Below are 16,625 nucleotides of genomic sequence, written 5' to 3'. Positions count from 1 at the left end.
TGTTGATTTTAAGACTTGCTGTTTGACGTTACCCAAGTGCGTATTGATTGTACACATTTTATTGTATCCTTTTTTTTCCCCGACAACAATGTTATGCTCTGTAACCAGATGTGGTGAATAAAAATACCTTATTAATTATTTTTTTTTTTTAAAGTAGTTAATGATGCTTTTGACATAGTTTTTGCATTGCAGATTGGAACATGCGAAAGTACAAATGGGTTTCCCACTCCTAATATCACATGGTATAAGAATGAATCACCTTTGAGAAATGGGCAAGATGGTATGTAACTAATTGAACTGGTAATGAGGTTGTGCATGCAAAATTAAACCACACTTACTGTACAGTGTTTTTAAATTTTTATAGGGTGTTATATGTTATGCAGGGCTGCCAAGAGAATTATTGGGCCCCGGTACAACAACTTCCAGGCCCTCCCCCACCCCCATGGAAAGTGTGTTACCACAGCATACTGGGGGCATGGCCACATTTTTGGGGGCGTGTCTAGCACATGAGAAGCACCCACTCACAGGAGCATGGCATACCTCCCAGCCAGGGCAGTAGAGAGCCTGGCTGGGCCCAGGTACTTTTCAGGGGGCATGGCCTAATCACAGGAGATGTGGACCTGGGCCCCTCTATCAGACCTGGGCCTAGGTAATTCCTTCTTCCCCCCACTCTTGGCACCACTGATGTTATGCTGTATAATTAGATATAAGTTAGAGAACAGGTGGCAATATAATTTATTACTACTTAGTTGCGTGTAGCCGTGGAGTATTTTGGGGCTGATTCAGAGGTAGACGCAGAAGTGACCACAGCTGCGTCTATTGGCAGTTGCCTGTCTGCGACCTTATGCAAATGCTGCTACAAAATCTTTTCCACTCTAAGCATCCATAAATAGAGTAATACTGATTGGTGCATCCTTGTAAGCCGCCATCGGTTGAACCATCGAAACCTACATCAGCTCTATGGCAGGTGTACTGTCTGTGTATACAACCACTTTCACCAACACGCCCGTGACACGCCAGTAAGATGCCCATTAGACAGACCATCTCTGTGGGTGCACTAAAACACCTCCCAGTCAGTGGCTAGGAAAGCCCACACATTTTGAAATACACTTCTCCCTGCGTGTTTCTGAAATTAGAGCTGTGACTCTGTCTGCATGGACACATTCAGGACACGTGCACAGTGTGACTTATACGTAGCAAGAAACTGCTCCACTACATCTGGCATCTTGTCATCTTAATTTCTTCACCATGGGTTAGCGGTAATGTAGATCCTGAGCTGAAGCTCTACAACACCACTAACCACCCGCTTGGGTTCCATCTAGTTTATGTAGTAGGTGCTAGAAATAGGATTAGTAGGAAAGGAGATAACTTGGAGGACTGTGCTAGATACATGGTAAATAGTAAAGAAGAGTTACGGTAGGATATAATCTAATATAAACAATAACTATTACAATTGATTAAAACACAAGAATAAAAATGCATATTATGTAATATGTAAGATACAGATGTGTCCTTATTTAGCTTAACCACAATGCGTATGCATCGCGGTGGTCATGAGAAAAGGCGTGTATTCGTACTAACGTCCATAGACAACATATTAGCAGGCATGGCGACAGGGGGGTAGTAAGGGTACACCCGTACCGGGCCCCAAGGTTAAGAAGGGACAAAGTGGGGCAGCACCACCTTAATTGATTAGACTGACCTCACTGGCCATCAGTCCAGTGCCATACAACTAAGAAAAATAAACAATCAAGTCGGCAAGAACCCCCCCCTTCCGGTTACCCCATCACCTCGCCAGCACTGCGCATACTATTGAATCATGCCGCAGCGTTAATAGCATGCTGCTGCACCTGCCCTTCTGTACCTGCTTCGCAATCCATGCAGCCACAGTGAAAGGCACCTAGGCGGTGCAGCCGCAGGAGGACTTATACCTGGCAGGAGTAAACTTGAGGCATCCCTGGCTACAAGCACAGCTTCAGCAGCACCACTATCGATTCTGCTGCACAGAAGCTGCCTGCAGCACCACTGACTGGCTGCAGACACCCCAGAGGTAGCAGCAGCAAATGCACCACAGTCTGCTCTGCTGCAGACATCCTCTGTCCACACCCCTGGGCAGCAGCAACTCAGTCTGTTTTCCGCTGCAAGCACCCTCCTTCCCAATGAGTAGCAGTTGATTTACTGATGGACACAATACTACAGTCATAATCCTGACAGCCATTGACTGACAGTCAAAATACCGACACGGTCAACATACCAAGATTCATTATACCGACATGTTCAAAATGCCAGTATAGTCAGAATACCGATATATGAAATGCCGAACTGTCAAAATGCCGACATGCATTTTTAAGTATGGTTAGGTTTTGGCACCCCCTGGTAGGGTTAGGGTTAGGCTGCAGGGGAGGGGCTGTAGGTTTAGGCTGCGGGAAGTGGGGGTTAGGTTTAGTCACCACTGGGGAGGGATAGAGTTAGGCTGCAGGGGGTGGGGAGGGCTGTGGGAAGGGAGGGTTATGGGGCCATGGGGGTGAGGTAAGTATAGTTACCTTCCCCCTGTTGGGATGCCGCAGTTGGGATTCTGAACACTGGCATCCTGACCGCCGGCAATTCAAACCCAACTCCTGTAAATAGATTAGCATATCTTTCAATTAAAATGATCATGAGAGCACCCACGTGGGGAGGGATGTGTGAGTGTGAGGTTGAGGTTGATTTTTTTGTGTGTGTGCATTGGGGGGAGTGGGTCTGGGGGGGCCCCAGAGACACCAGTGTACCAGGCCTCATGAGTTCTGTTGCCACCCTGTATACTAGGGAAACGCTAGTGCAATCAATGGCGGAACTAGCGAGCGATGGGCCCAGGTGCAACAAGATGCTTTGGGCCGCCCCTCTCATCCCATCTAAGTCCACCCCCAACTCCAAATTAGGGATTCTCTGCATGCTCCCGTATTATATATATATATATATATATATATATATATATACACACTAGGTGCTTCATCGCGCCCTACGGGCGCTCTTCACACCGTCGCAAGTGGCTATGCCCATTTAACCCTTGCATGCCTATATGGGGTTCAATATTTGTATTATATGAAGTATTACCTGCATTCCTTTGTTAGTGGATAAATATTGCACAATGAAAGGGCGTGCGATGGTGAAGGAGGCGCAGCCCCTTGCGTGAACAGCACCTGCAGGGCACGATGTACAGAATGAGCGGGTGCGGGGGGGATTGCGGATGGGGAAGGGTGTCTGTAGATGCTGCAGGTGGAGGGGGGGCAGATACGGGGGGGGGGGGGGGGCGGATGGGGAAGGGTTGGGACGTGCTGCGGGTGGGGGAGAGACAGAAGAGTGGGGGCTGTAGATGGGGGAGGGGTCCGGAGGCACTGCAGGTGGGGGAGGGGCAGGGGTGCCACGGGGGAGGGGCAGGTGCAGGGATGTTGCGGATGGGTGAAGGGTTCCGGAGGTGCTGTGGGATGGGTAGGGGCGGGCGTGCCGGGGGTAGAGGTCCGGAGGCACCGCGGTGGGGAGAGGCAGGTGCGGGTGGTGCGGCGGACGGGGAAGGGGGTCCGGAGGCGCTGCAGGTGGTGATGGGGCAGGTGCGGAGGTGCCGTGGGTGGGTGAGGGGGGGACCGCGAATGGAGGAGGGTGTCTGCAGATGCTGTGGGTGGAGGGGGGCAGGTGTGGGGGGAGACATATATGGGGGGTGGATGGTGGAGGGGGTCTGGAGGTGCTGTGGGTGGTGGGGGAGTGGGAGCCGCTGGTGGTGTAGGGGGTCTGGAGGCACAGCGTGTGGGGGAGGGTTGGAGTGTCGCATGTGGCGGAGGGGAAGGTGCGGATGTGTGGTGCATTGGGGAGGGTCTGGAGGCACTGCGGGTACTGTACCTGCCAAAAAGGTAGTTGGAGGGTATGCAGTAACAAGGCCAGGACAGGGGTGACGGGGCCAGGACAGGGGTGACGGGGCCTGGACAGGGGTGACGGGGCCAGGACAGGGGTGACGGGGCCAGGACAGGGGTGACGGGGCCAGGATAAGGGTGACAGGGCCAGGGTAGGGGCGGCAGGACCAGGATTTGGTTGACAGGGCCAGGATAAGGGTGACAGGGCCAGGATAAGGGTGACAGGACAAGGCCAGGGGTGACAGGGCAAGGCCAGGGGTGACAGGGACATGACAGAACACAGGGCACGGGAGAGATTGGTATTAGGGACCAAACAGTGGTGACAGACAGATGTGTCTTACCGGAGTCACTGCTGCTGGCTGCTGCTGTTCCACTCCAACCTGTTTGGATCTGCTGCTGGTGGAGACTTGGCATGGCTGACTCTCTCAGGCTGGAGTCCTGCTTGCTCTGCCCGTCCGCATCCCTCCCCCCCACTCCTCAGTCACACACCGCAGACCTCGCGCGGCTGCCGGGCACTGTGGTAAGGGGAGACTGGGAGTGACTGGTTAGCCCCCAGGAAACGCTGAGGCTGGAGGGAGGAGGGGGTCATAGCATGCACGCGGCGCGGACCTCGCGGCTGCCGGGCACTGTGGTAAGGGGAGACTGGGAGTGACTGGTTAGCCCCCAGGAGACGCTGCAGCTGGAGGGAGGAGGGGGTTGGAGCCTGCAAGCAGCGCGGACTTCTGCAGCGCTGCCCGCCGGCTAAAGTGTGTGAAGGAGTTGGGCGCACCTCACTGCGGGCAGCAGCGCTGCAGCTAGCATTGCGGTTTCCGGGGCTGGAGATAACAGAGGCAGTACGGAACCTGCACAGCGGCAGGTGCCCCACAAAACTGCAGCTAAGAAGCGTGGAGTGTGCCAGAAAGTGACGCTCCTCCGCGTCAGAGAGACCCTGCTGAGTATGCTGATGTGGGGGGGTCAAGTACACAGTGAGCCGGTGCCCGTCTGTCTGTATAGCATACCCCCTCACACACCCCCATACCTCCCAACTGTCCCGATTTTAGCGGGACAGTCCCATTTTTTTTGTTCTGTCCCACCCGCGGGCCGCAGTGTCCCGCAGTGGGTGGGTGGGTGAGCAGTTGGGAATCTCCTGCACTCGCTGTTCTGCTTAGCATGCACACAGCATCTATTTAGTGGAGACAGAGGGAGAGGGGGCATCAGGGGGTACAGAGTAAGGGTGGGCCCAGGGGGTACATACCCCGGGCCTCACAGTTTTAGGGGGCCCGCGGCTGGAGTAGCTCTGTCCCAGCTCTGAAGCTCCCCCGTCCTGCCAGTAACAGCGGCAGCATTGTGCTACAGTCAGCACATGCTGCTGCGTGTTGGCAGGTCTGTGGTGTTGCAGGGAGGCAGCAGCCTCCCTGCTGTCTTCTGCCTGTGCGGGTGTGTAGGGGGGAGCAACCACCCCCTCTGGATTTACCGCTAGCTGAGGGGCCAAAATCCCATAAAAAAAAAAATCCCGGAATTTGCATAAGGGGGCGTGACCACGAGGGCGCAATTAGGCCACGCCCCCAAACCCACAGCAGGCACAGCAATGAGATAGGGTTCCTATCTCAAGTGCCCTGGGCCCCCCGGACTCATAATCCGCCGCTGGGGGCATGCCAGCAGCTCACAGAGCGCTGGGCATGCCCCCTCACTGACGAAAACAGGGGCGTGGCTAGCGATCGCGGGTCCACCCGCGAATCCACGCCCCCTTTCCCGTTAGCCATGCCCCCTTTTTGCTGTGCGTGTATTCCTCCTGCCTGATGAAAGTTGGGAGGTATGCACCCCTGCCTGTGCCATGCCCATACCATCTGCTCCTGCTCCAAGTCTCCTATAGATTTGCCCAGATCTGTGACTCATTTGACTAACTCCGCCCAGTGTTTTGACTCCGCCCAGCGTTAGCAAATGAAGCACAAAGTCACAGATCTGGGCTATTATATAGGAGATATATATTATAGATATTGATATATTATTTAAAAAAGGGATTGCTGCCTACACAGGTGTGTGTGTATATATATATATATATATATATATATATATATATATATATATACACACACACACACACACACACACACAATATTCAGCGGCACTCAGGGATGCAAAGTACAGTATGAGATAATAGGGTAGAGATATACATACAGATGGGATCCGTTCAGGTTTAGGATGTGGATGTGTCTTAGATTTAGGATGTGGAGAGGGGAGTGATTATTTGGATGCAATGGGGGCACTGTGCTGGAGAGGATCTGGTGAGGATGACCTGCTCAGGGCCAGGGAAATGGATACCTAACAAAAGTGCCGTCACTAGACATTTTAGTGCTGTGTGTAAGAAACTGCATCAGCGTCCCCCCTTTATGTAATATAGGGGCAGTGCATGCCGTTGGCTTCATGGTGAAGGGTTGTGGCCACAAAATAATACCAATTCATATTACGGTGCACAGTAGCGCCACTATACTAGGTAGAGCCCTTTTTACACATTACAGCAGACAGCGTCCCCTTTTTACACATTACGGCAGACAGCGTCCACCTTTTACACATTACGGCAGACAGTTTCCCCTTTTTTACACATTACGGCAGACAGCATCCCCTTTTTACACATTAGGGCAGACAGCGTCCCATTTTTACACATTACTGCAGACAGCATCCAATTTTTTACACATTATGGCAGACAGTGCTCCCCTTTTTACACATTACGGTAGACAGCGTCCCCCTTGTTACACATTACGGCAGACAGCGTCCCCCTTTTTACACATTACGGCAGCCAGTGTCCCCCTTTTACACATTACGGCAGACAGTGTCCCCCTTTTTACACATTATGGCAGACAGCGTCCCCTTTTTTTACACATTACGGCAGGCAGCATCCTCTTTTTACAGATCATGGCAGGCAGCGTCCCCTTTTTACACATCACAGTAGACAGCGTCCCCTTTTTACACATCACGGCAGACAGCGTCCCCCTTGTACACATTACGGCAGACACCGTCCCCTTTTTACACATTACGGCAGGCAGCGTCCCCTTTTTTACACATTACAGCAGACAGAGTCCCCCTTGTACACATTACGGCAGACAGCGTCTCCCTTGTACACATTACGGCAGACAGCGTACCCCTTGTACACATTACGGCAGACAGCGTCTCCCTTGTACACATTACGGCAGACAGCGTCTCCCTTGTACACATTACGGCAGACAGCGTCTCCCTTGTACACATTACGGCAGACAGCGTACCCCTTGTACACATTACGGCAGTCAGCGTCCCGTTTTTACACATTACGGCAGACATCGTCCCACTTTTTACACATTACGGCAGACAGCGTCCTTTTTTTACACATTACAGCTAGAGAACCGAACCCTACCGGACTTTGCCTTCCGAGCCCGGATCCGAGTCAGGCTCAGGTTTTCCCACCTGACTCAGAAACCCGAATGCGGCAAAACGCCATCATCCCGCTGTCGGATTCTCGTGGGATTTTAATTCCATATAAGGAGCAGCGCGTCGCGGCCATTTTTACTCTAGTCTCGGAGAGTGTATAGAGAGGATGTGTCCTCAGTGTCTGTGTGGGTGGGAAATTGGGGTGGCGAGTCTTGTGCTGTGTTGTGCTGCTCAGTCTAGTCCAGTGTAGTCAGTGTATTGTGCAGCATTAGTCCAGCTTGTCACAGTGTTGGTGTCCTCTGCTGCTATATGTCCCCAGTGCTGCTGGCTGCTGTATAAGTCCCTTGCATTTTTACTGTGTTGTCTTGCATCAGACCAGGGGTAGTGTCTCTCTTGTGCAGCATCAGTCCAGTGACCAGTCACAGGTGTGGTGTCCCCTGCTGCCATATATCCAGTGTAGCTGTATAAGTCCCTTTCAGTGGTGCTGTGTTGTCCTGCATTAGACCAGGGAAAGTGTCTTGTTCAGCATCAGTCCAGTGACCAGTCACAGTGGTGGTGTCCTCTGCTACCATATATCCAGTGTAGCTGTATAAGTCCCTTTCAGTGGTGCTGTGTTGTCCTGCATTAGACCAGAGGAAGTCTCTTGTGCAGCATCAGTACAGTGACCAGTCACAGTGGTGGTGTCCTCTGCTGCCATATATCCAGTGTAGCTTACAGTGTTGTTGTGTTGTGCTGCATCAGACCAGTGGTAGTGTCCTGTCCATCAGTCATTCCAGTGACGAGTCAGTCACAGTGGTATACGCTGCTGCTATATGTCCACTGCTACAGTATTATAATAATTATAACACCAACCACAAGTCCCTTACAGTGTTGTTGTGTTGTGCTGCATCAGACCAGTGGTAGTGTCCTGGCCATCAGTCATTCCAGTGACCAGGCAGTCACAGTGGTATACGCTGCTGCTATATGTCCATTGCTGCCGTATAATAATAATAATAATAATAATAATAATAATAATAACAACAACAACAACAACAACAACAACAACAACAACAACAACAACAACAACAACAACAACAACAACAACAACAACAACAACAACAACAACAACAACAACAACAACAACAACAACAACAACAAGTCCCTTACAGTGTTGCTGTGTTGTGCTGTATCAGACCAGTGGTAGTTTCCTGGCCATTAGCCATCAGTCATTCCTGTGCCGCATAATGACCCTCATTCCGAGTTGTTCGCTCGCTAGCTGCTTTTAGCAGCATTGCACACGCCAGGCCGCCGCCCTCAGGGAGTGTATCTTAGCATAGCAGAATTGCGAACGAACGATTAGCAGAATTGCTAATAAATAATTCTCAGCAGTTTCTGAGTAGTTCCAGACCTATTCACAAATTGCGATCAGCTCAGTCCGTTTAGTTCCTGGTTTGACGTCACAAACACGCCCTGCGTTCGGCCAGCCACTTCCCCATTTCTCCAGACACTCCCGCGTTTTTTCCTGACATGCCTGCGTTTTTTGCAAACACCGGGAAAACGCTGAGTTGCCGCCCAGAAACGCCCCTTTTCCTGTCAATCATTTACCAAACAGCAGTGCGACTGAAAAGCGCTGCAGGAGCCACAGCAAAACAGCAACTAATCGCAGCATAGCGAAAATCGTCAACGAGCGAACAACTCGGAATGACCACCATTGTGTTATATAATTCCAGAAAAATAATGGAGAACAAACATTTGGAGAATACAATAGGGAAAGATCAAGAACCACTTCCTCCTAGTGCTGAAGCTGCTGCCACTAGCCATGATATACTGTAGATGATGAAATGCCATCAACGTCGTCTGCCAAGGCCGATGCCCATTGTGATAATAGAGGGCATGTAAAATCCAAAAAGCCAAAGTTCAGCAAAAAGACCCAAAAAAAGAAATTTAAATGGTCTGAGGAGAAACGTAAACTTGCCAATATGCCATTTACGACACGGAGTGGCAAGGAACGGCTGAGGCCCTGGCCTATGTTCATGACTAGTGGTTCAGCTTCAGATGACGATGGAAGCCCTCATAAATGAGGCCTTGACACTTATGTTGGTGTTAGACGTGCGTCCGGTATCCGCCATTAGTGCAGTGGGATTTAGACAATTGATGGAGGTATTCTGTCCCCGGTAACAAATCCCATCTAGATTCCACTTCACTAGGCAGGCGATACCGAGATATTGCCATTTAATTCCAGTGATTTGGACGTATAATTATTAATTATAGTGATTTTGCCAATTAATTACAGTGATTTGGACATATAATTCCAGTTGGAATTGTTTGTGTTGCTTGGCTTAGTCATACAGCTACCTCATTGCACCGCCTGCTGGAGATGCTGTCAGTGGACCGAACAATTGCGGCACACTCCCGACATTCAGCCACTGCGTGTCACTACTAGATGGGCCAGGTGGTTATGTCGCTTGGCTTTGTCATATAACTACTTCATTGCAATTATTTTTCTTCTTTGCATCATGTGCTGTTTGGGACCTTTTTTTATTTATATCTGCCCTCCTGTCTGCAACTGCAGTGCCACGCCTAGATGGGCAAATTGTTTGTGTCACTTGGCTTAGTCATATAACTACCTCATTGCAATTATTTTTCTTCTTTGCATGATGTGCTGTTTGGGGCCTTTTTTTTTATATCTGCCCTCCTGTCTGCCACTGCAGTGCTACTCCTAGATGGGCCAGGTGTTTGTGTTGTCCAATTGTGTCGCTTAGCTTAGTCATACAGCCACCTCGGTGCAACTTTTAGGCCTAAAAATAATATTGTGAGGTGTTCAGAATAGACTGGAAATGAGTGGAAATGATTGTTATTGAGGTTAATAATACCGTAGGAGCAAAATTACCCCCAAATTCTGTGATTTTAGCTGTTTTTATGTTTTTTTCAAAAAACATGCAGATCCAAAACCAAAACACGAAAGGGTGGTTTTGGCAAAACCAAGCCAAAAAGAAAACACGAAAGTGGAATTAGAACCAAAGCACAAAACACGAAAAGTGCCAGCCGCACATCTCTAATTACAGCAGAGTTCCCATTTTACACAGTACGGCAGACAGCGTCCCTTTTTTACACATTACGGCAGAGTCCCCTTTTTACACATTACGGCAGACAGCGTCCCCCTTTTTACACATTACGGCAAACAGCGTCCCCCTTTACACACATTATGGCAGACAGCGTCCCCATTTTTACACATTACGGCAGACAGCATCCCCCGTTATACACATTACGGCAGACAGCATCCCCCGTTATACACATTACGGCAGGCAACGTCCCCATTTTTACACATTTCAGCAGACCGCGTCCCTTTTTACAAATTACGGCAGGCAGACAGAATAGATAGATAGATAGATAGATAGATAGATAGATAGATAGATAGATAGATAGATAGATAGATAGATAGACAGAAAGAAATAGATGATACTTACTGTCTCCGCTGGCTCACGCAGTCAAGCTCCTCGGTGCAGCTTTTGGCAGATCCCGGGCATGGTGATGGAAGCGTATCCCAGCATTCACAGCAGCGGCGGCCATCCTATATGGAAGGAGAGGGACAGCTGCAGCGGCGCCTCCACCAATTACATTGCGCTGCTGCGGATCCCAAGTCCCCCTCCCTCCTCCTCCTTACCCCCGTGGCTCTCTCCTCTCCTAGGCGGCCTGCAGGCGCAGCACACAGCGGTAGCCAGGCGGCATGTAATGAGTCAGTTTGACTTTGGGCCCCTTCACAGTGGCAGGCCCCAGTGCAAGGCACCGCTTGCACTGGTGGTAGTTCCGTCACTGAGTGCAATTATATGCACCTTGGCTCAGGTAATCACTGCCGCGTACGTACGCATCACAGCAGGCGATTACCCTACAAATCAGTCTGGACACATCTGTAGCGCAAACGTGGTCAGGAGTCTTCCTTGAACTGTAGGGTAAGTACATGGGCCCTCATTCCGAGTTGATCGCTCGCAAGCTACGTTTAACAGCCGTGCAAACGCATAGTCGCCGCCCACAGGGAGTGTATTTTCGCTTTGCAAGAGTGCGAACGCCTGTGCAGCCGAGCGGTATAAAAACATTTTGTGCAAAACAAGACCAGCCCTGTAGTTACTTATCCTGTACGATGATTGCTGCAATGAAGGTCCCGGAATTGACGTCAGATACCCGCCCTGCAAACGCATGGACATGTCTGCGGTTTTCCAAACACTCCCAGAAAACGGTCAATTGACACCCATAAAATCTCACTTCCTGTCAATCTCCTTGCGATTGGCTGTGCGAATGATTTCTTCTCTAGAACCATTGCACAGCAACGATGCTCTTTGTATTGCATTGCGGTGCATGACCCCCCTGGACTCAATGGCCCTTGTGCACCGCACAAACTGCTCCCATTATAAATATGCCAGTGATGTCACACCTTTGTTTTAGAACATTGACACATTTGACATTGTCAAAGTGCACTGTCTTGGAGTATTTCTTGTCTCCTCCCTCTCCTTCAAACCACACATTCAGCACCTCTCACAAACCTGCCACTTTCATCTCAAAAATATTTCCAGAATTAGACCTTTCTCACCCAGGATGCCACTAAAACCATAATCCACTCACTGGTAATTTGCTAGGCTACTGTAATCTCCTATCTGGCATCCTTGACAAATACTTTTCTCCACTCCAATCTATCCTCAACACTGCAGACTGGCTCATTTTCCTCACCAAACGCACTATGGGGGTAATTCTGAGTTGATCACAGCAGGAACTTTGTTAGCAGTTAGGCAAAACCATGTGCACTGCAGGGGGGTGCAGATACAGCATTTGCAGAGAGTTAGATTTGGGTGGGGTGTGTTCAAACTGAAATCTTAATTGCAGTGTAAAAATAAAGCAGCCAGTATTTACCCTGCACAGAAACAAAATAACCCACCCAAATCTAACTCTCTCTGCACATGTTATATCTGCCCCCCCCCCTGCAGTGCACATGGTTTTGCCCAACCGCTAACAAAATTGCTGCTGCGATCAACTCAGAATTACCCCATATGTCCATCTCCCTTCTCCTTCTAGGCCTTCAAACTTCTCACACTCACTTATAACGCCCTCACCCACTCCTCTCCCATTTATATCTCTGACCTTATCTGCCGGGACTCGGAGGCGGCCAGGAAAGGTGCAGGGGTTACACCCTGGACTGGGACAATGTTTGCCAGAGTTTTGGGGCCCCCAGTGTGTGACCTGTAATCCGGGCCTGATCCTAGGTGACACTACAGCCCACACCCCATTCACTAAACCACCAGAGAAGGTTTGGCCAGGACATGGCAATGATTGGTAGTTCTGGGTTGGGTATGCGTGACCGGCAGTCAGGCGACCACTGGTCACCTTACTGGCGCTGGGATCCCGGCATCAAGATGGGCGGCGGAAGGAGGGGGGGGCGAGTGCAACAAGTCCCTTGCAGGCTCGGTGGCGACCTGCGCTCGCCACACATTCTATTCACACCCTGTGGGTGTCGTGGCATGCCGACTGTTGGGATTCTAACGTGGCAGGATGTAGGGAGAGTTATTGTGACCGCCGGTCACATAACTACATCCCATAGTTCTGGCTTATGTGATTGATTATCTGATTCACTGTGGAATTAATTTTTCCTCTGCATTTCAGTGATGTCATACTGTAGGTTCATAACCTGTGGGCAACAGATACTGTAGCTCAGGACATTTACCAGGCATGTGAGAGTTAAAATATGTGTTTTATGATAATCTTGCTAGCTGCTTCTTACAGGGCAGCAAAACATTTTACTGCAATTTAAAAAATAATTATGCCAGTAATGCACTTGGGAGGTTGTTTATGGTCCTAAGCAGTGTCGAACTGGGTCATGAAGAGCCCACCGGTGGAATGCAGTGGTATGGGTCCATGTTTTGGGGTGTGGCAAGCCGCCACTGAGACATGGCTTACCATTAGTGCATGGTCTGGGCCTTTTAATAACTACTGTATGTATAGTGAATACTGCTAGTGCATGCATGGTAGTGTACCACATTAATAACCGTAATGCACTGTAGAGACTACACCAGGCTTTTTCAACCAGTGTGCCGTGGCCGCGACCAGTTGCAAGGTGTGCCGCGGAGCCAGAGCAGCTTCCTGCACCTTCAGAGTGAACTGTTGGCCCGGGCTCTTCTTAGAGGATCAGTCGTGCTCTGGCCGTGACCTATGCCTTGAAGACACGGCGGTGTGATATCATAGGTCATAGCCACCGCGTCTCACCACCCAGCCAGTCCACCCGCCTGCATACACATCTTCCAGTTCCTGACTGCATACACAGCTTTCCTTGCCAACCCACATCCACACCTGCCCGACCACCCACTACTCAGTATTCACAGCACTCCACTATGAACAACCCCTGCCACTGAGGGACAGGTAGGAGGACAGCTGACCGGTAGGAGCTAATATTTGTTATTTTATTTCTCATGTGGGTAACAATAGAATTTATGTGGGTAGAATAAGGATTTATGGGGGGGAACAATGGGAATAATTCATGTGGGGAGCAATAGGATTTATGTGATTAATTTATATGTGAGCAACATGATTTTGTGGGAAGCAATGTGATTGATTTATGTGGGGAGCAACATGATTGGTTTTTTTCTGTGTAGGCCAGTGTATGTGTGGGTTGTTTTATTTTTTACTATGAGGGCCAATGTGTGTTTTTTGTTTTTTTTCTGTGGGGAACTGATGGTGTGCCTTGGCAATTTTAAAATAATGTTCGGTGTGCCGCAAGTAAAAAAAAAAGGTTGAAAATCACTGGACTACACCATAGTCCTGTGCAGTATAAGGTAACATATGTATATACTATATACCGTATATACTCGAGTATAAGCCGACTTTTTCAGCACTTTTTTTTGTGCTGAAAAAGCCACCTCGGCTTATACTCGAGTCAGTGCAGGCAGAGGCAGAGCAGTGTGAAGGAGGGACATGGAGCGCACAGCGCGCGGCGCTCCTGTGTCCCTCCTGCATCTCCGGCGGCAGCAGCGGCGGTTCTATTACAGGAAATACCCGTTCGTGACCTCTGATCACGAACCGGCACTTCCTATAATAGACCCGCCGCGGCCGCCGAAGATGCAGGAGGGACACAGGAGAGCCGCGCACGCTGTGTGCTTCGTGTCCCTCCAGAAGACAGCGCGGGATCGACGGAGGGGTAAGTAACAGCACTGTGGGGCATACCTGGCACTTGGGGAGGGAACGTATCTGGCAGCACTGTGGGGGCATATCTGGCAGCACTGTGGGGGCATATCTGGCAGCACTGTGGGGGCATAACTGGCAGCACTGTGGGGGCATAACTGGCAGCACTGTGGGGGCATATCTGGCAGCACTGTGGGGGCATATCTGGCAGCACTGTGGGGGCATATCTGGCAGCACTGTGGGGGCATATCTGGCAGCACTGTGGGGGCATATCTGGCAGCACTGTGGGGGCATAACTGGCAGCACTGTGGGGGCATAACTGGCAGCACTGTGGGGGCATATCTGGCAGCACTGTGGGGGCATATCTGGCAGCACTGTGGGGGCATAACTGGCAGCACTGTGGGGGCATATCTGGCAGCACTGTGGGGGCATATCTGGCAGCACTGTGGGGGCATAACTGGCAGCACTGTGGGGGCATAACTGGCAGCACTGTGGGGGCATATCTGGCAGCACTGTGGGGGCATATCTGGCAGCACTGTGGGGGCATAACTGGCAGCACTGTGGGGGCATATCTGGCAGCACTGTGGGGGCATATCTGGCAGCACTGTGGGGGCATATCTGGCAGCACTGTGGGGGCATAACTGGCAGCACTGTGGGGGCATATCTGGCAGCACTGTGGGGGCATATCTGGCAGCACTGTGGGGGCATATCTGGCACTATGAGGGCATATCTGGCACTGAGGGCTGTGTACGGCTAGAGCTGCATTTCCCACCCTAGGCTTATACTCGAGTCAATAAGTTTTCCCAGGTTTTTGTGGTAGAATTAGGTGCCTCGGCTTATATTCGGGTCGACTTATACTCGAGTATATACGGTAATTCAAGTGCACAGTCTGGAACCTGATCCCTAGTGGGGCCCACCAGGGGTTTCCCCTGTACCACTGTGGGCCAGTCCGACCTTGGTCTTAAATTTGTATCCTGTGCTGCCTATTGCATCCCCTTCTCTACCTTAGATGGTTTTGCTGTCTTATTTGTTTTAAAATTATAAATATTTTTTTTAATCAGTTTTGTATAAAAATAAAATTTAAGGTTAATTTTAAATAATAAATGGTAGGTAAAAGATTGACTCTTTGGGGAGAATTAATTTGCAGGTGAAGACATCCACACGGCCAAATCAGTGCGGCAACAGAAGCACTTTATGGCAACCCAAACTCACTAAAAACTGCTTACAGCTCCATAGGGGTGGTATTCATGTGCTGACCGCCGGTCACATGACCTCCCCCAAAATCCCGCCCCCTCACTATCCCGACAGACGGCATGCCGACCAACAGGGACTATTTCCACTTGTGGGTGTCCACGACACCCATAGAGTGGGAATAGAACCCGTGGTAACCGCAGGTCGCCACTGAGCCCGCAGCGTGGCGAACGCAGTGAGCCTGCAAGGGGCTTGCTGCACTCGCCCCTCCCTGCCGGGATCCCAGCATCGGTGTGCTGCCGGGATCCCGGCATTGGTATGCTGAACGGCGATCAGCAGACCATCGGTCAGCCATACCACACCCGCTCCATAGGGGGAGCGAGCACTTTTCTGCAAATTCTGGTTTCAGCCTGACGAGGGGTACGAGACGCAGTGCTTTTGCTGGTGTTTAAACACTGTGGCAATGGCAATTTTTACCTTTCACCCGCAAGTGATTCCCCCTATTGCCTCTTCCATATTCCAGCCAGGAAAAATGGTAGTGTTCCTAATTTTATCTCAAAACTCTGGATTCTCTTGATGCCCATGGATGATACCTAGTTGTAGTGTGCCTGGTGTCCTTTAAATTGCTTTATTCTGCTTTTTGCAAAAGTGGTAAAATGATTCAAAGGTATCTGTTACAATACAGCTTTCTCAGTTGTGAATAATATTGTACTAAGGACTAGCCTAACACAAGGTCACAAACTACTGTATACTGAAATTCCATGCATCTAGTGCAGAAGTACACATTTAAGAGTATGGGATCTTGGTACTAGACCTTAGAGAGAGATAAAGTGGATGGAGATAAAGTACCAAACAACCAGTTTCCAACTGCCATGTCATAGGTTGTGTTTGAAAAATGACAGGAACTGATTGGTTGGTACTTTATCTCCGTCCATTTTATTTATCTCTGAAACTTAGTACATGGGGAGATATTTAATAAATGTAACTATCGCTCTTACTTAAAAAAAAAATCAATTTACGCATTATGAT

The 16,625-nt window shown here is 50.0% G+C and overlaps 1 protein-coding gene across 7 annotated transcripts in view; it reads left to right on the top strand.

Annotated features, from left to right (window-relative positions):
* MCAM (melanoma cell adhesion molecule) overlaps window positions 1–16,625 on the top strand; it is a 909,696-nt gene that overhangs the window by 549,911 nt on the left and 343,160 nt on the right. For all 7 annotated transcript variants that reach the window (XM_063942920.1, XM_063942918.1, XM_063942922.1 and 4 more), the window contains one exon: window positions 193–280. In XM_063942920.1, the coding sequence (XP_063798990.1) occupies window positions 193–280 (88 nt within the window). The remainder of the gene's footprint in view (window positions 1–192; window positions 281–16,625) is intronic.

This window comes from Pseudophryne corroboree, chromosome 10, assembly GCF_028390025.1.
Source record: "Pseudophryne corroboree isolate aPseCor3 chromosome 10, aPseCor3.hap2, whole genome shotgun sequence".
Taxonomy (NCBI): domain Eukaryota; kingdom Metazoa; phylum Chordata; class Amphibia; order Anura; family Myobatrachidae; genus Pseudophryne; species Pseudophryne corroboree.
The sequence above is the reverse complement of the archived record's forward strand: the minus strand, read 5'-3'. Positions and strand labels throughout refer to the sequence as shown.